The sequence below is a fragment of the Amblyomma maculatum genome, chromosome 6 (genome assembly GCF_055883805.1).
Source record: "Amblyomma maculatum isolate TAMU_Amacu chromosome 6, ASM5588380v1, whole genome shotgun sequence".
NCBI lineage: Eukaryota > Metazoa > Arthropoda > Arachnida > Ixodida > Ixodidae > Amblyomma > Amblyomma maculatum.
Window position 1 is genome coordinate 40884060 of NC_139349.1, and position 20023 is coordinate 40904082.

The window sequence follows — 20023 nt, forward strand, 5'->3', positions numbered from 1 at the left end:
TCTCTCGTCTCGGGGTACACATGGTACGCCAATACCAGATTCATGAACGTGTACCAGCCTACGTGCCAATCTATAATGGTTAATTATTTCCCCATAATTTAGCAACCATTCCTCGTTACCCCAGTAGTCGGAGGGTCCCATGGCTGCCCGGAAGTAGAGTACTCGAACTAGCTCATGGCCCGCCTCGTTGCCAGGAATGGCAGCGTGTGTGCATGTCCAGATTATCTGAATTTTCCTGTTCAGTGGTTGTTGGCTGAGGAAGTACGGTGGAGTGCCCAATGATGCCCTAGACGCTTCCATCATAGAGGCGGAGGTGCGGGCAGAGATTGTGCGGCTCAAAACTAAATTCGCCACAGGCCCTGACGGGGCTACAAATGCTTAGAAATCTTGGTGATGACTTGATTAGGTACCTAACAGAGTACATTCAAAGTGTTTGGGACAGAGGGCAGCTTCCAGAGAAGTGAAAGGCAGCAAATATTATACTTGCACCAAAGTCGAGCATGCCGCTGCAGCTAGAGAATCATAGACCAATTTCCCTGACATCATGCGTAGGGAAATTAATGGAGCACGTCGTCTAGACGAGGTCAACGGCCTTCATGGAGCAGAACAATCTGTGGCCACACGAGATGGTCGGGTTTTGACCCCACTTGCGCACGCAGTACATGATGCTCCAACTGCAACGTGACATAGTAGACTCGCTCACTAAAGACTCGGAGGTAGTCACGGCTAGACCTCATGAAGGCGTTTGATAACGTCAAGCATGACATGATCCTTCAATGGGCTCAACGAGCTTGGGGTAGGGAGGAAAACATACACGTACATCAAGGTCTTTGTCAGGCAGGATTGCTTAGCAGTGATAGCATCGTCTATTCGCCACATTTATTGAGACGTCTCCCGAGTGGGAAACGACAGTACAACACACCAGTGTTAACAATTCATCTGGTTTGTAATGTTCATATTGCAGCGCAACGTGGAAGTCAGATGCGTCAGACGTGGGCATCATCGCAGGTGCCTTCCCTGGTCGCCTCAATACCAAGGTTTTCATTAGTCAGGAAACTGCATTCTCTGAGGTCCAGTATTCCACGGTACGTGTCCTCCAGGCTCACTGAAGATGGTGTACTGCAAACAAAATATAGCAGATTCAGAGAACAGTTTCAAGTGAAAATATGATGCCAGGTTGGACATGAGGGTAGGTGTGAATGTGTGAAGACAGCAAGATTGTGTTGCATGAAAAGTTAGCGATACCAGTTTGTGCACTATACTTCTCTGCTGTATACTACTATTACAGTAGAAATGTTTTCTTTTTTATTATAAGTTTAAGGACGTTTTAAAATGCAAAATTCAACTGAGATTGCTTTAACAGTATGAAAAATACTCTACGTAGCCAAATTTCAATGCTTAGGGTTAAAGTCTTGAGACTGCAATCACTTACTGCAATAGAAGCACGAAACCACAGATTAATTTGCAGAGGCAGCAAATGGGTGCTTGTTCATTTGGCAATTCGGAAACATTTACGACAGTAAAAAGGACCCACCTCTCATAATCCACCCTCCTGAAGGCCATATTCACAGCATTCCTCAGCAATGCTGTGGCAAAGTTTTTACAAGCCTGCAAGTCACACATGGAGAACATTAGAACGAAACTATAAATGGAAAGTATCCATAACGACAAACATTTATGAATCACCAGGTTGCCACCACTTATGAGACTTTCACCTTTCCGGCACTTATTTGCACACCATGCTATGTTGAACACTTCATTTGCTGCAGACTTCTGAGAAAGTGACAGTAATAATTATATCAAAAAGCCGTTTACTTAAGATTACCCAAAATCAACTGCCATACCCCAGTGCTAAAATACAGCTGATGGAAGGAACATGAAAACTACAGGAAAAGAAACCCTTCTCCTCACTTCTTGGAACATTTCAAGCTTCAAGGCTGCCATATGTTCTTCCATAAATAGCTCAAAAGTCAGGCCATGTGGTCAGAAGACTTTTAAATCAAAATGGTGCACTCTGTAATCTCTACAGATAAGGCTTAAACACCCCAAGGCAACTCTGGTGTGGTGCAGGGCATTGGAATGATCTAGACCACCTGGGGTTTTCAACTAGCCCATGTTTTTTCTCTGTAGATTTATTTTTTTTTTTTGCATTTTAATTAGAATATTTTTTTTTCTGTGTTTCCATTTCCACCAGCTTCTCTTGGGGCCAGGCACAAATATTTCAATAGTGGCAGGCATGTCTACCTTATTATGGTAGTTACATGTCACTTTTACCTTATCAAATTTAACTTTATAGAATAAAACCAAATTTTCATCCATCCCACCTGACCTTCTTCTAAGTTATTACTCAGCTGACATTAAAATGACTCTCTAATTGGCCGCACCTTGCTGAAAAGCGTTGCGGATACTTACGGAGACAATCATTTCCTCCACAACCGGTACATCGACTCGTGGCTCCAATTCACAGCTTGTCAGGTGGACGCCAACCTTATAGGAGAACCGCGCACACAGACGAATGTGAATATATGTAGAACAACTCTTTAGAAGCGCACCAGTGAGTTTACAATGTACTTATTTCTGCCCACACACAAAAAAACAGCACTTCAAGGATACTTAAAAGTAGCGATGTGCAAATATTAAAATTTTCAAATATGAATCGAATACAAATTTGGGGGGAAAAACACCTTTTAATACTGAGTACCTGATCAGTCAAAGAAGGGGAAAAAAATGAACATATTATATATAAAAAAACTAACATTGTTCTTCTTGTTTATTTCTAGGGATGTGCAAATATTTGATATTACACACATGAATCTAATACATTTGTTATTGAATTTGTATTCGCATTTGAAAAAACGATATTTGGAATTTCCAAAGAGTCGAAATACTGAAATTTTACGAATTTACTGCATTTTCCCAGCACTGCACGCCTTGCCACAATGTTCCACCACTTTGAATATGCAACGAAGCATCCTCGAAATGTAGATAAGCTGTTTCATGGAGAGACCTTCCCTATTACAAAGAGTGCCTCCTTGACAGAGCACGCAAAGTGAAGCACTTGAAGAAATCAGGCAAAGACGTCGTTCTCACCTCGGTTTCATCTCAAATGAGTGCAACTATTGTGCAGGTGTTCATTAGATAAAATTACTGTAATGCAAATGGTTTTGGGCAGTTTTTTTCAGACCCATTAATTAACTTGAGCTTTCTGTTAATTCAAATGTGGTTCCTTGAAGGCCAAATCAACTATGTTTTATTGTGTTCAGCAGCCGTATTACAGTTTCATGCAGATGCTTCCTGTGCCAAAAAATGGTATGCGAAATCCTGTAATCCTGTATAATATATATACTGGATATTTTGGTACGGTATACACTTATGTGAAATTCTAGTTTAATTTGAAAATACTATGTGAACTTTGAAGTAAACATGATAACAATGCTTGCCAGTTTTTAATTTTCTATTTCTTTTTTTCACTGATGAGACATGCAATATTTGATTCGATATTCAAAGGTATTTTTTCCCCATGTATTCAATTCATATTCTAAAATTGCAATATTTACACATCCCTAAAACAGGTGTGCGACTAGTTGAAACTCCAAATACAGATCGATTATGTTTGCTATTTGATTCATATTTAAAAAACTGACTTTCAAAATTTTCTAAATTTTCGAAAATTATCGAATACAGTCAAACCTCGATATAACAGACATGCATATAACAAATTATTGAATATATTGAACTCTTCTGAAATATTTTTGTCAAACAGATATATTTTTACCTTCCTATAGCAAATGCGGTTCGGCATAAAACAGATGTAACGAACTTTGCGACGCCAAGCCCTACCTCACTTAAATAGCAGGCGGCAGGCTTCGTTGCACTACAAGTGTGTTGTGCGGTGCAGAAAATGTTCAGGACTACCTCGCAGGCGCTGACAGCGCCACAGATGCCATGTCGGCATCAAGAGTTGACAACCGAAGAAATCGTTCGCATGTCACAACACCTAACAGAGAGTGCAGTGACACGATCGAATGTTGCTTTTGCGTTTTAGTGTTAGCAGCGACGTGGCCATCGTAACGTTCTGTGGAGGCTCTGTCGGTGGTCATGTCGAGTGTGGTACGCAGGTGTGCGTAGTGCTGTGATGGCGGAGAACGTGAAAAAAAGAGTGGCACTGATGTTAAAGACCAAGCTCAAGGTAAATCAACGTGTGGAGAACAGTGAAAAAAGTGTGTTCTTGCGGACTTATCTGGCACCATAAGGAGCACTTTAAGTACCAATCTGAAGAACAAAGCTGCCATCAAGGTACAAGCAAAAGAAGCCACGCAAACAAGTGCAGAGCGTCTTTGGTCTTTGCGTTCAGCGACATGGAGAAGGTGCTCTACAAACAATTTTTGGATGTCAGAGCTCGGAACATACTAGTGTCGGGACCGATGCTTCAATAAAAAGCGAAAGACTGCCTGTATCCTCGATGCCGAAATCTTCGTCGCCAGCTCCGGATGGCTGCAAAGGTTTAAGGTACGCTATGACATTGTGAGCAAAATGATCTCTAGCGAGAAAGTGAGACAGCTAACAACGAAAGCGTCAGAAAGTGGTTGGAAAAAAAGTGGCCACAAATCCTTGCAAAACATCCGTCCAAAGACATCCATCTTTAATGCGGACGAAACAGGCCTATTTTGGCAGATGCTACCCTTGACGCATGTGGAGAGCCGTGCCATGGCAGGAAGCAAGGAAAGGCTCAGATCACTGTTTTGCTTGCCGCCAACATGGAAGGCACTGTGAAACTATGACCCTTCGTCATTGGGAGATTTAAAACCCCAAGATACAGAAAGGGTGCCACATACTCCCCATAGAGTATGCTTCCAACAAGAAATGTTGGATGACGCATGAATCTTTGCAAAGTGGCTGCATGCTTGCGACTGCGAGCTTGTGCGTGAGGGTCGCAAAGTGTGCATCCTCATTGGTAACTGTACCTCGCACAACACAGATGTCGCACTCAATAACACTGAAGTTCGCTTTCTTTAGCCTAACTCTACAGCCAAGTTGCAGTCTTTAAATCAGGCGACATCAGGGCCTTCAAGGCAGTCTACAAGAGGACTGACAGACACTCTTCTCATGAAGCTTCATATGCTGGGAGCAATCCAAATGCTTAAAGCGGCTTGGAACAGCGTTAAAGGCGAAACGATTGCCAACTGCTTTCGGCACGCAGGTTTTCTTCCAGGAGAGGCCTGTGTGTCAAGTGACGATGGTGACGATCCCGGCGAAGCATAAGCAGAGCTCTGTGAGCTCGATGAGGCCTGTAACGATTTTTTGAGTCTTGTTGATTGCATGCCCGCAACAATGACTGCAGAAGACTTCGTAGGTGGCGACGACATCGCAGCGACCATGGTTGTACTGACAGACATTGAAATCACTGCGGAAGTCTCAGAACATCCCATAGACGAAGCTCAGGCTGACCTTGTAGACGAGAACATTCCGACTTCACAAGAAGCACTTGCTGCATTGAATTTACTGCGCCGCCACTGCAGTGCTATTGAGGGCAGTGGGTTTGCCCTTGTTGAGTGTTGCAAACTGTGGAACAGGGCGTGTTACAAAATGCAATCAACAGCAAAAAACAGGCCGCGATAACGCAGTTCTTTGTGCATAAATAAATGGACGTAAGCAAAGTAAGCACCCTCCGAGTTGCTGTGCCTTCTCTGAATTTTGCTGCTCTTGCACATATGTTTTATGAAATATTATATTACGAATTATAGATATAGAGAACTATTTTCTAAATTTACAACTGTTCATTAAACAAGGTTTTACTGCGCACTGAAAATTTTCTAATTCCCCGAAGTTTCACCGCACAGCATGCTTCACTGCAATGCTTAACCCCATGACTATGCAAAGAAGCATCCCCAAAACGCAACAGGGCCGTTTTGTGAAGAGGGACTTCCTGACAGTGTATGCAAAGCGAAGCAGTTGATGAAACCAAGAAAAAATGTTGTTCTCACTTTGGTTCCAGGACCATTCGATAATTCAAACTTTTGGTTAATTTGGACATTTCTTCTGGTCCCTTGAAGGTCAAATTAACGACAGTTTACTGTATCCAGCAGAGATATGACAGCTCTATCTGGTTTCATGGAAGTTCTACCTTCATAAAAAATATAAATAATATATAGAATCCTGTAAAAAAAATACTAATTTTTTTACTGAACTTTTCACTGGATTTTATACTGAATTTTTCAGTAAGGTATAAACTTTGTGCAATTGACGTATAATTTTACTTACAAATACCGTGTGAATTCAGAATTAAACAAGACAATGCTTGCTATCATTTAATTATCCATTTTATTTTTTTATTGATTAAATACATATTCGATATTTTAAAGAAACTGTTCCTTACTTTCATATTCAATTCATATTCAAAAACGTCTGCATTCAAACACCTCTGCTATAAAAGAATCTTACGAATATATCATGAGCGTTACGCCTCAAAATTTCTCTCACTGTTTGTTTAGTTCTGATGTTTCATAAGCTAGAGGAAATTCGTAGCTATATCTCATATGCTGACGATTGTGTGCCATGTAGAGAATAATTAAAAAATTCTTATTAACCATTCCTCACTACCACATAGGTGACACTGCGGCAGTTTGACAATGAAAGTGTAGCTGAGCCTGTTTCAACAGGAGAAATGTACGAAATATCTAGGCACATTTATGTGCAAGCTATCCTGCCAGTGAAACCCGACAAAACGGCACGCTCGACCACCTAACTAATCACAATAATGCCTAACAATAAGCCTAACAATCATACGCATAATAACTGCTTTGTACATAAAAGTGCAAGTAATCAAATTGCAGCAATACATTCACAGAACCACATGCTTTTTAATAGTATTAACTGCATTCCATAATACTATGCTAGTCCCACTTGTTCTCCTGCATGTATGTTTTTATTTCATCACCCTGAACCACAATTCTAAACAAGAACAATTATTAGGTGTGAACAACCAGGATCTAATACATAGAATGAATCATATTGTATCTAAGCAGCAAAATTTTCAAATAAGTTTTCAGGTCAAATTTTGATTGGTAACCATGCCAAATATTGTGAAATAATAACAAATTCGACACAGCCTGTGGCAAAGGAGATGGCTTGCCAAGCTGTCTGCTCCGCACTCACAGCCCTACTCTAACATGCAGCACCATCCTATGGCTTTCATCGCTGAAATAATTCGCTCTCTGCTCAGAGACTGCACAGTTCCCAGTATTCTAGTACACTATAACGACATGCTGCGCTCGTTTTCCTTTATCATCATGAATCGACACTCATACAGTTTTACACCTTTTGAGTTTGCACTATCTGCTGAAAACTTCCTCAACTTTTCATTTTTTTTTGTCTTTCATACTTTATTTTGCTTATTTATTTCACTAAAACTGATAATTCGCTATATCAGAGGTTCGTATTTATTTCATTAAAACTGATAATTCGCTGTATCACAGGTTCATTACAACAGGGTTCAACTGTATTTATTTTTTAATTTTCCATTTTGCTGTTACTCACGTGATGGTTTCCTGGGCCTTGCTATAAACTTTTTAGACTTGGACTGCAGAAGGTATTTTCAACTTCCCAGAAATAAAATATGCAGCACAGAGACTTGTACATTTGGTGGCCAGACTGATCTAAAAGGCACCATTACACATTTGCTCTGAAGGTTACAGTCACTCTTTTTTTAACATTAGCAAGACAAGCAATGACTCTGCCTTTGCATTAACTTCAACAAGAGATGATACATTTTCAACAGCATATTGCCACGTCTATGTTTTTTCACGCACAATGCTACAGGATACCGTTTTATCACTTTCTTTGTAGCATAAGACGTGCCTAGGTTCACCCATAGTATGTCTGCAGCCACATGCAGTGGCTTCCACATTGTTCTAGAGTACTGCAGTCGCCTTTCCTTGCCAGCTTTACACTGAGTGCGCCAGACAGCAGCAGACATTCTGTAGTTCGATGACCGTTGAGCACATCTGCTGCTATTACTGCCATCAAACTCTTTCCCGTTTTTGGGTACAAAAGTTCTTGGTACATATGCGTGTTCATGTATGCATATATATGTATGTATGCATATATATGTATGTATGCATATATATGTATATAGTAAGTACTTACCTCTGAAGCAGCTTCTCGTACAAAGGCTGCCATTGGTGACAGTGGCAAGTGAACCTTCGCCTGTCGGGGAAAGGATTTCTCTGGTGAAAGGCACCCCGGGAATGCGCCAGCACTTGCACGAACACTAGCTCTGGTCCTTGAGTTCGGCATGTTAGCTCCCTCTTGAAGCCCACCGTCAGCTTCCTCGACTCCTTCCACATCCACTTCTTCCTCTGCCACACGTGTGCACTCCTGGGCGCCTTCCACAGCACACACGGCATCGGCAAGCCGCGCGACCAGCTCGCACGGCTCTGAGTAGCTGTTGTGTATGATGGTGTGTGCACCTATGAGCAGAGAAAAAGAAGGGCAATCACAACAGGCTAGTACGGACTTTGCACTTTGGTGCTGATCATGAAACTTCTACACAGCAATTATAGGAGAGCGTTATACATTTCTCGGTCTGGCTGCACTGCAATGTCACGTCAATCGGCGGGCCAACGACAGACACCATTCGTGTGACATGTGGACTCAAAGACACCTGACCCCTTGCTGCCCTGTAGAAGATGCACTAGGCCACTATAAAGCAAGAAAGTTGGGTCATCTGAATTATGCCTAAAGACCCCAACTTTCTGTGGCGAAAGTTTTGGTTTCTGCAAACTGAGACTGAAGAACTTACAATATTCTGTGGGTGACATCCCAGAATTCCTTAGGACGCGCCTCAGGTCATATATGAAACCATTTTGAAGGTGGTAAAAACAATTTTCACTGCCAGAATTACAGGCCACGAGGGGAAGAAAGCTTTTCAATTATCTCGAGGTAAAGAGCGCGGCAATCAATGAAAGTTTGGCTTGGTTGAGTTTGTGGGGTTTAATGTCCCAAGGCGACTCGGACTATAAGAGATGCCGTAGTGGAGGACTCCGGAAATTTCGATCACCTGGGGTTCTTTAACATGCACTGACATCGCACAGCACATGTGCACCTTTGATTTTCGCCTTCATCCAAGACTTTAAAAACCCAAGTAGTGACTGCATAGCTGTGACAGAGGCCACTGCTCTGAGGAAGACTGCCTGCATCAACACATTGAGAGCTATACTTTGGCTCGATTGTTGCTCAGGCATCTCAAGCATTGTTTTTTACATAATGCCGACATATACTTTGCAGGTGGAGAGGGCTAAGTTACAGCAGACCTCAACAGTTTGAGATCAAGTTACAATCATAACAAAACTCTTTTTTAAAAGTTAGAATAAGGTCTCAGTCCTTTTAAATATTGGCACAAATAAGGCAAATTAGTCATTTAGACATCATTCAGGAAATCTTTCTGGTGTACGTAAAAAATAAGTATAAAAATGAGACTATGGATGCGAATTCACAATTCCATAAGAAAAGTGTCGAAATCTGCATGAAACCAGAAATTTTAGGATTGTGTAAATCCAGGGACTTAATTTTACTGCATGAACTAGCTGCAGTTCCCATAAGCCTTCCACTATGGCATTCCAAAACAGTACATTTTTCCGAGATGTGCACCATATAGTATTTCACGGAAGAATGGTACCTCACTGCTCTTCAATCACCAATCCAGTCAATCAGGGACTCTTCAAAGGACACCTATGAGGTCTTTTTGTTAATATTAATAGCTTTAATATTGTTAATACTTTGTAACTATTAAATAATTTTGTTAATATTTTTGTTAACATTAAAGCCAGGTGGCCAAAAATTTGAAAGTTGGTCAATTTTTAGGAGCGGTTTTAAAATCTGGTCTTAATTCCTGCCGATCTAGTGTGTTTGAATTTTGCAAGTAATTCACTTGAACTACAAGGGTGTATTTGTGCGCCTTTTTGATGTCAGTATATAAATATCACAAAGCAGTGAGCAATATGCCATTTCGTTCACTGTGATGCACCCTACAGAGTGAAAATAAAATGTTCTATCTGTAAATTTTCTAAAGGTTTATAAGAAAATGTTACTCTTAAGTTGCGATTTAATGGTGGAATTACGTTGCTTTTGCAAGTTTAGACCTGATTCACATTGCAAACAAAAATAGCGTAGCTGTATTCTGCAAATACTGAAGAACATCTGTACAAAATTTCACAATGACAGAACATTGACAGGTGAAGTAATGTCCTGCACAAGCAGTAAGGTTGCTTGAATGTAACAAACAAAGAAAACAGGGTTATAAAATTTCAACTAACAATTTAATGAAGAAACATGATGCTTTTTTTTTAATAGGAAAAATGCAGATTAAGAAGCTGCAAAGTACCATGTTTCCTTAAATTTCTCCTGCAGCGTATGTAGGTACGTCCTTTGCATTGCTTCCAAAATGTGTGCTCGGTGCAAGCTTTCTTTGCCATATGACAACGAAGGGACTTGGCCTAACCCACTTAAGACTGTCATATGCGTTACTCAGTAAAATCAATTATCGAAAAGGTAGGACATCTAGCTTCTCGAAAAATTTACTCAAAGCCTGTGAGTCCGCGAATGAACCACAGCCTGGCAACCCAACAACATGCGGTGCAGCAGCTCTGAGCCAATGACGGCAGCATTTTTGAGAGTGGTGGTGAAGCTTTTGGGGACAGGAAAAAAACTTGTTTCTAATCTCTCTTTAGAAACTGCTGGAGTACTCACAAGTTGCAAAAGGCTCTCTCTACCTGCCTGCAACACCACAAAAGTGGCTGATTCCGTGTTTGAAAGCCGTAGGCATGATAAAACCAGCTCTGTTCTGTCCACTGATGCATCACCTCGCATGCTCACAACACAGATTTTTTACCACTTCACGTCTAAATTCAAGGCTGGGGTTGGCAGACATGGCTGAGAAAGGGTTAAGGATAACATAACAAGCAAAAGCAAAAATTGCAATTTTTCACTATTTTTTCATGCGCATCTCCCCTTAATAAAACACGGCTGTGGGTGCTCAGCAGTAATGTGGAGGTAATGTAGTGAAAGCTCCCAAGGAGGGCAAACAAATGAACTGACAAATAAATTATTTTCGTGGAACTTCAGCAAATTAATACAGTCAAGCTTAGATAGGCTGCGACAAATGATGGCCACCATAAAAGGAATAAAATGGTATTTCAACAAAACTTTTACTGCATCCTTTAGCATATACTCACTCCAAAAACAGGCCTGGCCCTAAACATTAAAGGTAGTTCCGTCCCACACTACTCACCCCCCCCCCCCCCCCAACACACACAAACCTTTTTAGTAAAGAATGTACAAGAGATCCAAGGTACTACTGGTACTAATCTACCTATACAAAACATAGCTCAGATAAGGAAATGACTAAGATTGATTTCTCACAGGGGGATAACAACATTAGTAAATGAGCGAGCTCTTAATACTCACTGCCCATTCCAGTGTCCTGCAGCTCATCATTGGTGTCTGCAAAAAAAATCAACAAAAAACAAACAAACAAGAGAACTGAAATTTAGAGAGACGGAGGACAACAGTTTGATTCGCTTGAACTTGTGTCAAGCTTTTTAATTATTAGACCTGTGCAAATAGCAACAGTATTTTGACTCCAAAACGAACTCAAATATTACGAATTCAACAGTATTTTGACTCCAAATATAAAAGTGAGTGCAAACCAAATGAAATGTTTTTTTCTTTTTAAGTACTGCCAAGTTCAATTACAAATTAAATATTTTGTGGGACACAGCCATAACAAGAACAATTTATTACAGGTGTGTGAATAAAAAAATTTCTGGGCGCAAAGCAAGCTTAAAAGACCATAGACACCTAATTTTTGGATTCATATTTTACGATTTGTAATGATGCCTAAAGCATAACTGTACACGGATCACCACATCACATTTGCTAGGACTGCTGAATAATTTATAATCGAATTTCTTTTCTCACCTGCTTTGGTTTTGGTTTCAACAGCCTAGCAATGGCTGTGACGTCACAGTCAAGTCTAGGTTACTTGAAGGATGAAAATAAGTGATATAGTCATTGCTGTGTCATTTGAATTCACTACAATAATAAAGTCAGCTTGCCCCAAGAACAGGAATCATTACAAGTGAAGAATGAGCAATTATATCTCTGGTTTTTCATGCTGCGCATCAAGACATGATTGTGACGTCACAGCCATCTCTCAGCTGTCGAAATCGAAACTGGTGAGAAAAGAAAATTCAATTATAAATTATTTAGCGGTCTAGGTGACAACTGCGTGCAGATCCATATACAGTAATCACTTACGCATCATTAGCAAGAAAATAAATGCCACCAAAATTTGGTGTCTATAGTCCTTTAAAAAATAAAAACTACTGAAAAAAAAAAAAAAAAGAAAAGCTGTTTTCAATCCATCATCATGATAGTTTACTATACCTCTAACACCTGCCAGGCATTAAATATGCAAGTAGCAATCATGTAGCAGTATAATAGCAATAAATTTTACTTTGTAGGCTAATTCCCCTTTTAAAATTCCTCGCATAACAATTGCTATCAATCAAAATACCTCAGCCATTCCAGTTTAACAAAGTGTTCAGATAGAAGCAGGTGTTAATTGGATGCTATATAATGAAGCATTTTAAACTAGACACCTGCAGCAGTGATGCCAGTGATCGATAAACGTCCAGGCAACGCGATGCTCTCAAAATGCGACGAGATGGCACGCGAACACGTGATTTGTTATTTTATTTTATACTTTTTTTTTTTCTTTAGCTTCAAGCTAGCAGTCGCCTCTAAGGGGAAAGAGAAAGTTAACTCCCGTGACAAGTTCAAGGCACTGTCCTCTGGAAACGTGGCAGTGTTTCACCATCAGTCTAGATGAAACAGAAAATCACCATTCTTTAATGTTGAGGCTTGAATATGGTTTGGAAAGTAAAAGTGCTGTGTGAATCTAACTGAAGCGCATATATAGTATTAGAAAATTAATTCAAGAAGTAGCCCAAATTTTGAATATTTGCGCATCCCTGCTAATTACCCTGGTTACTAGGGACTGATAAGCAAAAGAAAGCACCAAAGTAAGGGACCAAATTTGGACCATTAAGCGACAGCACACACTGGCTTCTTTTCCCTATCAATCTTTTGTTGACAGCGCCACTCGGATATGAATGTGATCCTTTATGAGGTGTCGCATAACTGCAGACAAAGAGAGGTACAAAGGTGAAGTAGACGATAAAATATTGGTGCTCAGTTTGCAATGGTTTGTTAAGTGTGCGTCATAGACACTTCATAAGGACCGGTAACAAGCTAAGCATAAGTCTGCCGACCGCACCTTCTTTGCATCCCTCATCTTGGCAGTGCTGCCCAGTTATGCTCTACCACGAGTTCTGCCCATTACCCTGAAGTGTCGCAAACATAACAGTTTGCTTTACATGCTCCTCGCAAGGTCATCTCCGGCCCATAACATAGCCCAAACACACTGGCAGTTTCTTCAAACCATGCCCTTATTAAACCAGACTGGTCATCTGACACTGATTTCTCTATGAAAGCCTCCAAACTAGCTATGCAAGTGGAAACGTGATCAGGAGGTCCCACATGTAAGACATAAAATTTTGCGCTAAGAAAAAGACAAGAAAGGAAACGAAAGGAGACATGAAATATGAAAAGAGCAGAAAAAAGGTTTGAGCAACAACAACAAAAAAAGAGAAAAAAAAACAGAAAAATAGAGCAAATTTTCTCACCAGGGTGCAGTGGTGTGAAGCCAAAATGGCGACATAGCAGGACAATGCTCCTCCGCGAGGGCAGGAGGCGCTGACAGTCTTCCACTCCCAAAGATGACAAAAACCAGGTTGGCCGCTCGTGGTCAATGAGACGCTGGAGAGTCTGTCGCACGTCCCCGGCCCGCATCCACTGTGGGTTCCCATGCGCATCGGCAAAACACAAAAAGCCTGTACAATAGCAAACTTCACAGAACCATTTGCTCACAATGGAAGCAGAATGATCTTGGAACCATATACAGTCGTACCCGGATATATCGAACCTAGGTTTTCGAATTTTGGTTATATCGAACTCACGAGATATCCCCTTAAAACTTCCATGTAAAAGTTTAGAAAAGCTGTCGTTCAATACACTGAACTCCGCACCACGCACTGCAAAGTGCGCCTTCCACAAAGAGGATCGCATCACCCTCGGCTGTTTGCCGTGTGATGTTTTCAAGCCATGTGTAGAAGGAATGAGAGGGAACAGTTCGGCGCCGGCTGGTCTAGGGCAACACCGTGCCCCTCCTCCAAATGCACACGCATCTGCTGTGATTGTTTCCCGCATGCCAACACGTGACGTTTGCAAGCCATGTGCGTAAAGGAACGAAAGGGAACTGGACTGGCAACGGCCGGTAGGGAGCAGACGCAGCCAATGCAGCCATGGTGTTCGGGAGAAGAGAAAATGCAATAGAGCGAAACGCAAGGGTGTGCCCATTCCTCTGCTGAGCTTTCTCTCTCCTTCCTCTCTCTTTCCTGGACTTCGTTCACAGCAGCACGCACTACGCATGCGTCGACAAGCCAGCTCAGCCAGTGGCAGATAGAACGTGGACGCCTGCTTCCTCCAGTGTGTGTTGTGAACCCTTTGCACACGGCAGCTGACGTGCAATGCGCGTCTCGTGTCGTGCTGAAAGTGTGTAAGCTATTCACAATTTTCACAGGCTATAAGTGGCGCCACTGGAAATCTAATATGGCTACCCTTTAGGTAATCCGGCAGTCACATTCACATACGTTGTGCTGGGCTATGTTTCTTGAAGCTACATTAAAATATTCTTGTGAGTGCTTTGCGGTGCAAAGGTATAGATGGTATTGTCAATCAGCATACAAGCGCTTTGTGAGCAGGCATTGTAGGGGCGTGATACAAAGGACCCCTCGAGTGTGGCTGGTCTGGAATGTGAAACACTGCTGCTGACGGTATTTCGCGGCAAGTACGACAAGTTCCCAGGCAACTCTAATCGAGTAACTAAGTACTACGGAGAAATGTTCAATGCAGACAGAACAAACATGAATGCAGATAAAAGTTTCAACTTTTATCTGTAGAGCGGCCTGCCCCACATTCCGTGTGGCCTGTTTCTTTCCTTCACTTCAACATATACGCTGTCACATCGAAGTACTTACTACCTAGTTCGGGCACCCCAACATGAGAATGTCTCTACGAGGAAATAATGATGGTCTACTGTGACAATTTTAACCAACCTGATTTTTTTTTTTGCAGCACCTTTAGTAGGCAATGATATTGACTTTCGCAAGTGATGACCCAGTGTTGACACAAATATTTTTTTGGTAACAGTTACTTGACAAGCAAGACAGCTAGAGCTCCAGCTTTGAGAGGAAGCCATAGCTAATTTTCGATGCCACATATGGACTGAGTTGATGCTCCGTAAAGTTCAGTACAAGTTCCGAATCTAGAGTAAATTTGGCAGCTGCTGTTTGCAAGCATTGCATTCACTGAATCAGGCAGGAAACAAATATTCTTAATTTCTCAAAATGTGTAGGTTGTGAAGTGGTCGGCAATCAAAAATGTTACCATTACGTATGGCTCGCAACTTACGTTAATCAAACTTCTCACAGCAGAAATGTGCACTGAAAACCATCATAGTTTTGGTCGCAGTCTTCCCAATGCGAACCCTGGTTCTGCTCAGAGTTTAAAGGGGCAAGGGAAAACGAGAGCCATGCATGACTTCAGAAATAAGACAGCTATGCCGCTCGGACTGTCAAAGGAGGTGTTTCTTCGTCGACCAGGATTTATCAGGATGCTTTTCGTAGTGAAGTAACCGACTTGATCTTACTAATATATTAACTTAATAATCCTCTCCTTCCAGTGCATATAATCTAGAGGTAGCATGTGCAAGTTTATCCCACCTTTGTATGCACAGTCAGAACATAGCGGTGTGTAGAAGATACTTTTGATTTGGTTGGTTTGGTTTGTGGGGTTTAACGTCCAAAAGCGACTCAGGCTATGAGAGACACCGTAGTGGAGGACTCCGGAAATTTCGACCACCTGGGGTTCTTTAACGTGCACTGACATCGCACAGCACACAGGCACCATGCTTTTCGCCTCCATCAAAAAGTGGCCGCCAAGGCCGGGATTCGATCCCGCATCCTTGGGAACAGTAGTCGAGCGCCGTAGCCACTGCGCCAACCCGGCGGGGTGAAGATTCTTTTCTCCTCGTACTGCGTGCTCCACACACCCAAATGTAAGTTATATTATGAACCTGTTGTTGTGGCTGCGAGCCAAAGCCAACTCAAAAACCAATTACACACTACAAGCGCTGCTCGAACAAACTACAAGTAAAGAAGTTGGGCGAGAGACTCAGTACCAAGCTGGGGAGCAAGAGTCATTCACCAGGTATCCCCCCGAAGGCGATACCAGAAGCGGCCACGTGGAGGCGGCACTGTACATGAAAGTTGCGAGTGGTGGCTACGGACGTTAAGAAGCAGTAGACTTTTTTTTTTCTTTGCGAGAGTTGACCATCCTTGTCATGCTGAACATGCGGCGCAGCATAATCTATGACGGCTGCGGCCGTTAAGAAGCAGCAAATGTATTTTGTTTTTCTTTTTGCGAGAGTCGTCGATCTTTGTCGTCGTGCTGAACGTGCGGTGTAGCGTATGTTATGACAATTGCGAGCGTTAAAAAGCAGCAGATTTCTTTTTTTTTTGCATGACTCATCCATCCTTGCATCTATAAATCAACGAAAGCATGCGGTGTTAGATGTGGGTCGCGGCCCCATCGGTAGCGTTGGCCTGGTGGCTACGTGGCTCGGCGGAAGGCCACAGTGGTCCCGGCAAAGACGAGGTGTCGACAAACAAAGTCAACCTTTAATTCAACATCACGTAGGAACGGGCAGAGAAGCAGGCCCGGAGAGAAAACAGACACGCTCACAAAGCAGGTGTCTGGCATCGTCTCAGCGATGTCTCTGAAGTTCCTCTGTAGTCTCCCTCGCAGCAGAATCAGCCGCTGCTTTTCATATGCTCGTCAGTTCAGAGGGAAAGGAAGAAAAATTCACGTCCGAGCAAGCTGTGATGACTCAGTCTCGGTGTCGCGACACTCTCTCCCTCAAGCGCCGGGCTTGGCCAGCGTTTGCACACACGCACGCACACACTTTCGGCACGTGTAAATTCGACGCGCCAGAACACGCTCACGGGAGGAAGCCTTGGATGGCCGACTGCACGACGCTGAAATGGCCGAAATGCTCGCTGCTTTGACTGATGCTATGTTTGGGCCACGTCCGTTGTTACACATGTCGGTGACGAATGGTAATAGAGGTAAGCTGCGATCATGGCACCGCTTTTAGCATTGTTTGCTTAAAACAGCATTTGCAGCTGCCACGGTTTTCAATAATTTTGTGGCTGTGGACTACGCCGGCTCCAAGCGCGGTGTGATAAATCGAACTGGGTTTGTGCAATCAAGCCATTACGGGCACCCTGCCAAGTTTGCTCTGCGCCACCGCAGCAGCTATCAAAAGTATAGTCAAAAGATAAACAAGCCATGACGTTATTGCTGCGCAGCATCTTGGTGCTGCCGCTGTGGATGCGAGAGCCGCAACGAAGGGATGCTTTTTTTTTTTCTTTTTTTGAAATTCTCAGGAGCAAAAGTGAAGGGTGGGTTCATCATGGGAGTGGGGGTGAATACGCGACAAACACAGTATCACTTTTCACGGTCACAAGTGGCGTCTCAAGCCGACTTTTGTATACCAAATTATTGATATACGTATCAAACTATTTCGCGATCCCCTTCGAGTTCGATATATCCTGGTTCGACTGTATTCTATTCAGCAATCTATCGTGTGGACGAACCATGCCTCACCAGTGCAGCACATATTAGTTCCTGAATGACAGTCCTCTGCAGGTACGTGGTCATACCTGTACCTGTGCATAAAAATAAGTCATCCTTAGCTGGCTGGTGAGTGTGCTCAGAAGAGGAGTACAAGGCCATATGAAAAGAAAATCCGCCCTCCCTGGAGTAGTCAGACGGTGTTTCAATGCTTTGGTGCATCTCAAAGCCAATCACATGCTAGAGAGTGCCAGAAATGCAGCTTATCTTTTTTACAGCTGCACTGTCGCATCATGATGAAACAAGTGAAACATGGCAGATCTTTGTTGGCTCAAACCCGCACATCTCAAAATATCAGTCAACTGTGCTGACAGCAGTAATAGCACTTGCAGCAAATCAACATCAACAAAGTAACAGTCGGTGAACCAGAGAAAACTAAATGGCTGGGATCTGCTGCGACGGTAATTTGTCAATTCTTGACAGTACTGCAACATCCACAAAGGAATCATTGTGTGCCAGTTACCAACAGCTTTTCTTGCTCACAGTGAAGAAATCGAAAATCTAAGGCAACTTAGGTTCAGAGGAAAACATGCTAATACCTCACAGAAGTGTGCAATCGTGGCTAGTGCATGCAACTGCATGCAATACGAACATATTGCTGCGAACCACTTCTATGTCTGTTAGCATGCCCTTCAGTCGTCCATGACAATGCCCATTCCTGTCATTGAAGCCATTTGAGAGTCTTATCAACAACTCTCAGAATGACTCGATGCAGCATTGCAGTGGAAATATACAGCAAGCATTCTTGCAAAAGCATAGCAAATGTTGCAAGGACATCTGGCAATACTACATTTTGCTTCCGGGAGAGTAGCAAAATAATGGCGACGTGGTGAAACAGGAAGAAAACATTTACTCAGAAATTAACATAAAAATTTACGCCTCTGACCTCTGAAGCTCGCTGCTTTGGCAGGGGCCAGGAAAAGTATGTTGCACCATCGGTGGCCCCATAGGGGAAGCAGCTCGACTCTGCAATTTTAGTACAACACAAATTCGTAACATTTCCCGGCCGAAGCGCATGCGCATGACGTGCACAATTTTGGTGAAAGAGCCAACAACCACTAACAGCGCTGTGACGAGGATACCTGAAGATGCATGTGCCCGTGGGTTCAGCTAAGTAGGCATCAAGGATGATCAGGAAAGCGTATCAACCCAGTGCTGCAGCATCTGGCATTCGATGCAACAGTAAATACGTTTGGTGCGAATGCATTGCCTGTGCTTCGACATGTTGGCTTTATTAGTTTTTGACAACTCAAATTTCAGGTGATGTGAAAAATTTTCACGACACCCTGAAGGCCCTGCCACTGTGACTTTAATGCACTAGTAGTATTAGCACTGTAAATATTTCAGATTACAATCCTGACTTGTTACTGTAAGTAACTCAGTGAAACTAACGTTACTTTACCTATCCTCCTCAAAAGAATGTAATGGTGACCATAAGATGACCCAATATAACCAGCTTGATTCTCACAACTGGCCATACAAATGCAAAAAGGTCTACCAGAAGCACAAAGACAAGGTATGGGCGTGCACTGGAATACAGTTACACAAGTTTGTGACTTACCTAACCTTCCACAAACAGAGAGTGAAGGATCCTTTTAATCCATCACAGCACTGAGGCCCATGTTAAATATGGCGTAACTTTGTTCGGTACAAGGTGCAAGCATAAAAATGTTCCAGTATAAATAGTAAGAGAAGGAGATTGCAGGTGAAACACATGCTGACTACTTACTCTCAGCCTCAGTGACACCAACTAGAGGAATATGTGCTGCAACTGCAAGAATAATACAGTTACACAAGTTTGCTATTTACCTAACCTTCCACAAACAGAGAGTGAAGGATCCTTTTAATCCATCACAGCACTGAGGCCCGTGTTAAATATGGCATAACTTTGTTCGGTACAAGGTGCAAGCATAAAAATATTCCAGTATAAATAATAAGAGAAGGAGATTGCAGGTGAAACACATGCTGACTACTTACTCTCAGCCTCAGTGACACCAACTAGAGGAAAATGTGCTGCAACTGCAAGAATGGCTTCCCTCATGTCCTTCAATTCTGAGAGCCTGCCGGGGAAAGAAAACAAAGAAACATTTAGCTATCCACACCTGCATAACGTTCAATCACAATCAAAGTACAGCAAAATCGGCAAGCA

General features: G+C 42.4%; 1 protein-coding gene across 1 annotated transcript in view; it reads right to left on the minus strand.

Annotated features, from left to right (window-relative positions):
• Nucleotides 1-802: 802 nt before the first annotated feature.
• Nucleotides 803-20023, minus strand: part of D12 (YEATS domain containing 2 homolog D12) — a 45077-nt gene continuing 25856 nt past the window's right edge. Inside the window, exons 10-17 of the mRNA XM_084606518.1 lie at nucleotides 19852-19934; nucleotides 18761-18840; nucleotides 13746-13914; nucleotides 11464-11499; nucleotides 8146-8468; nucleotides 2413-2487; nucleotides 1535-1608; nucleotides 803-1119 (exon numbers count right to left, since the gene is read on the minus strand). Of these exons, the coding sequence (XP_084462644.1) occupies nucleotides 987-1119; nucleotides 1535-1608; nucleotides 2413-2487; nucleotides 8146-8468; nucleotides 11464-11499; nucleotides 13746-13914; nucleotides 18761-18840; nucleotides 19852-19934 (973 nt within the window). The 3' untranslated portion in view covers nucleotides 803-986. The remainder of the gene's footprint in view (nucleotides 1120-1534; nucleotides 1609-2412; nucleotides 2488-8145; nucleotides 8469-11463; nucleotides 11500-13745; nucleotides 13915-18760; nucleotides 18841-19851; nucleotides 19935-20023) is intronic.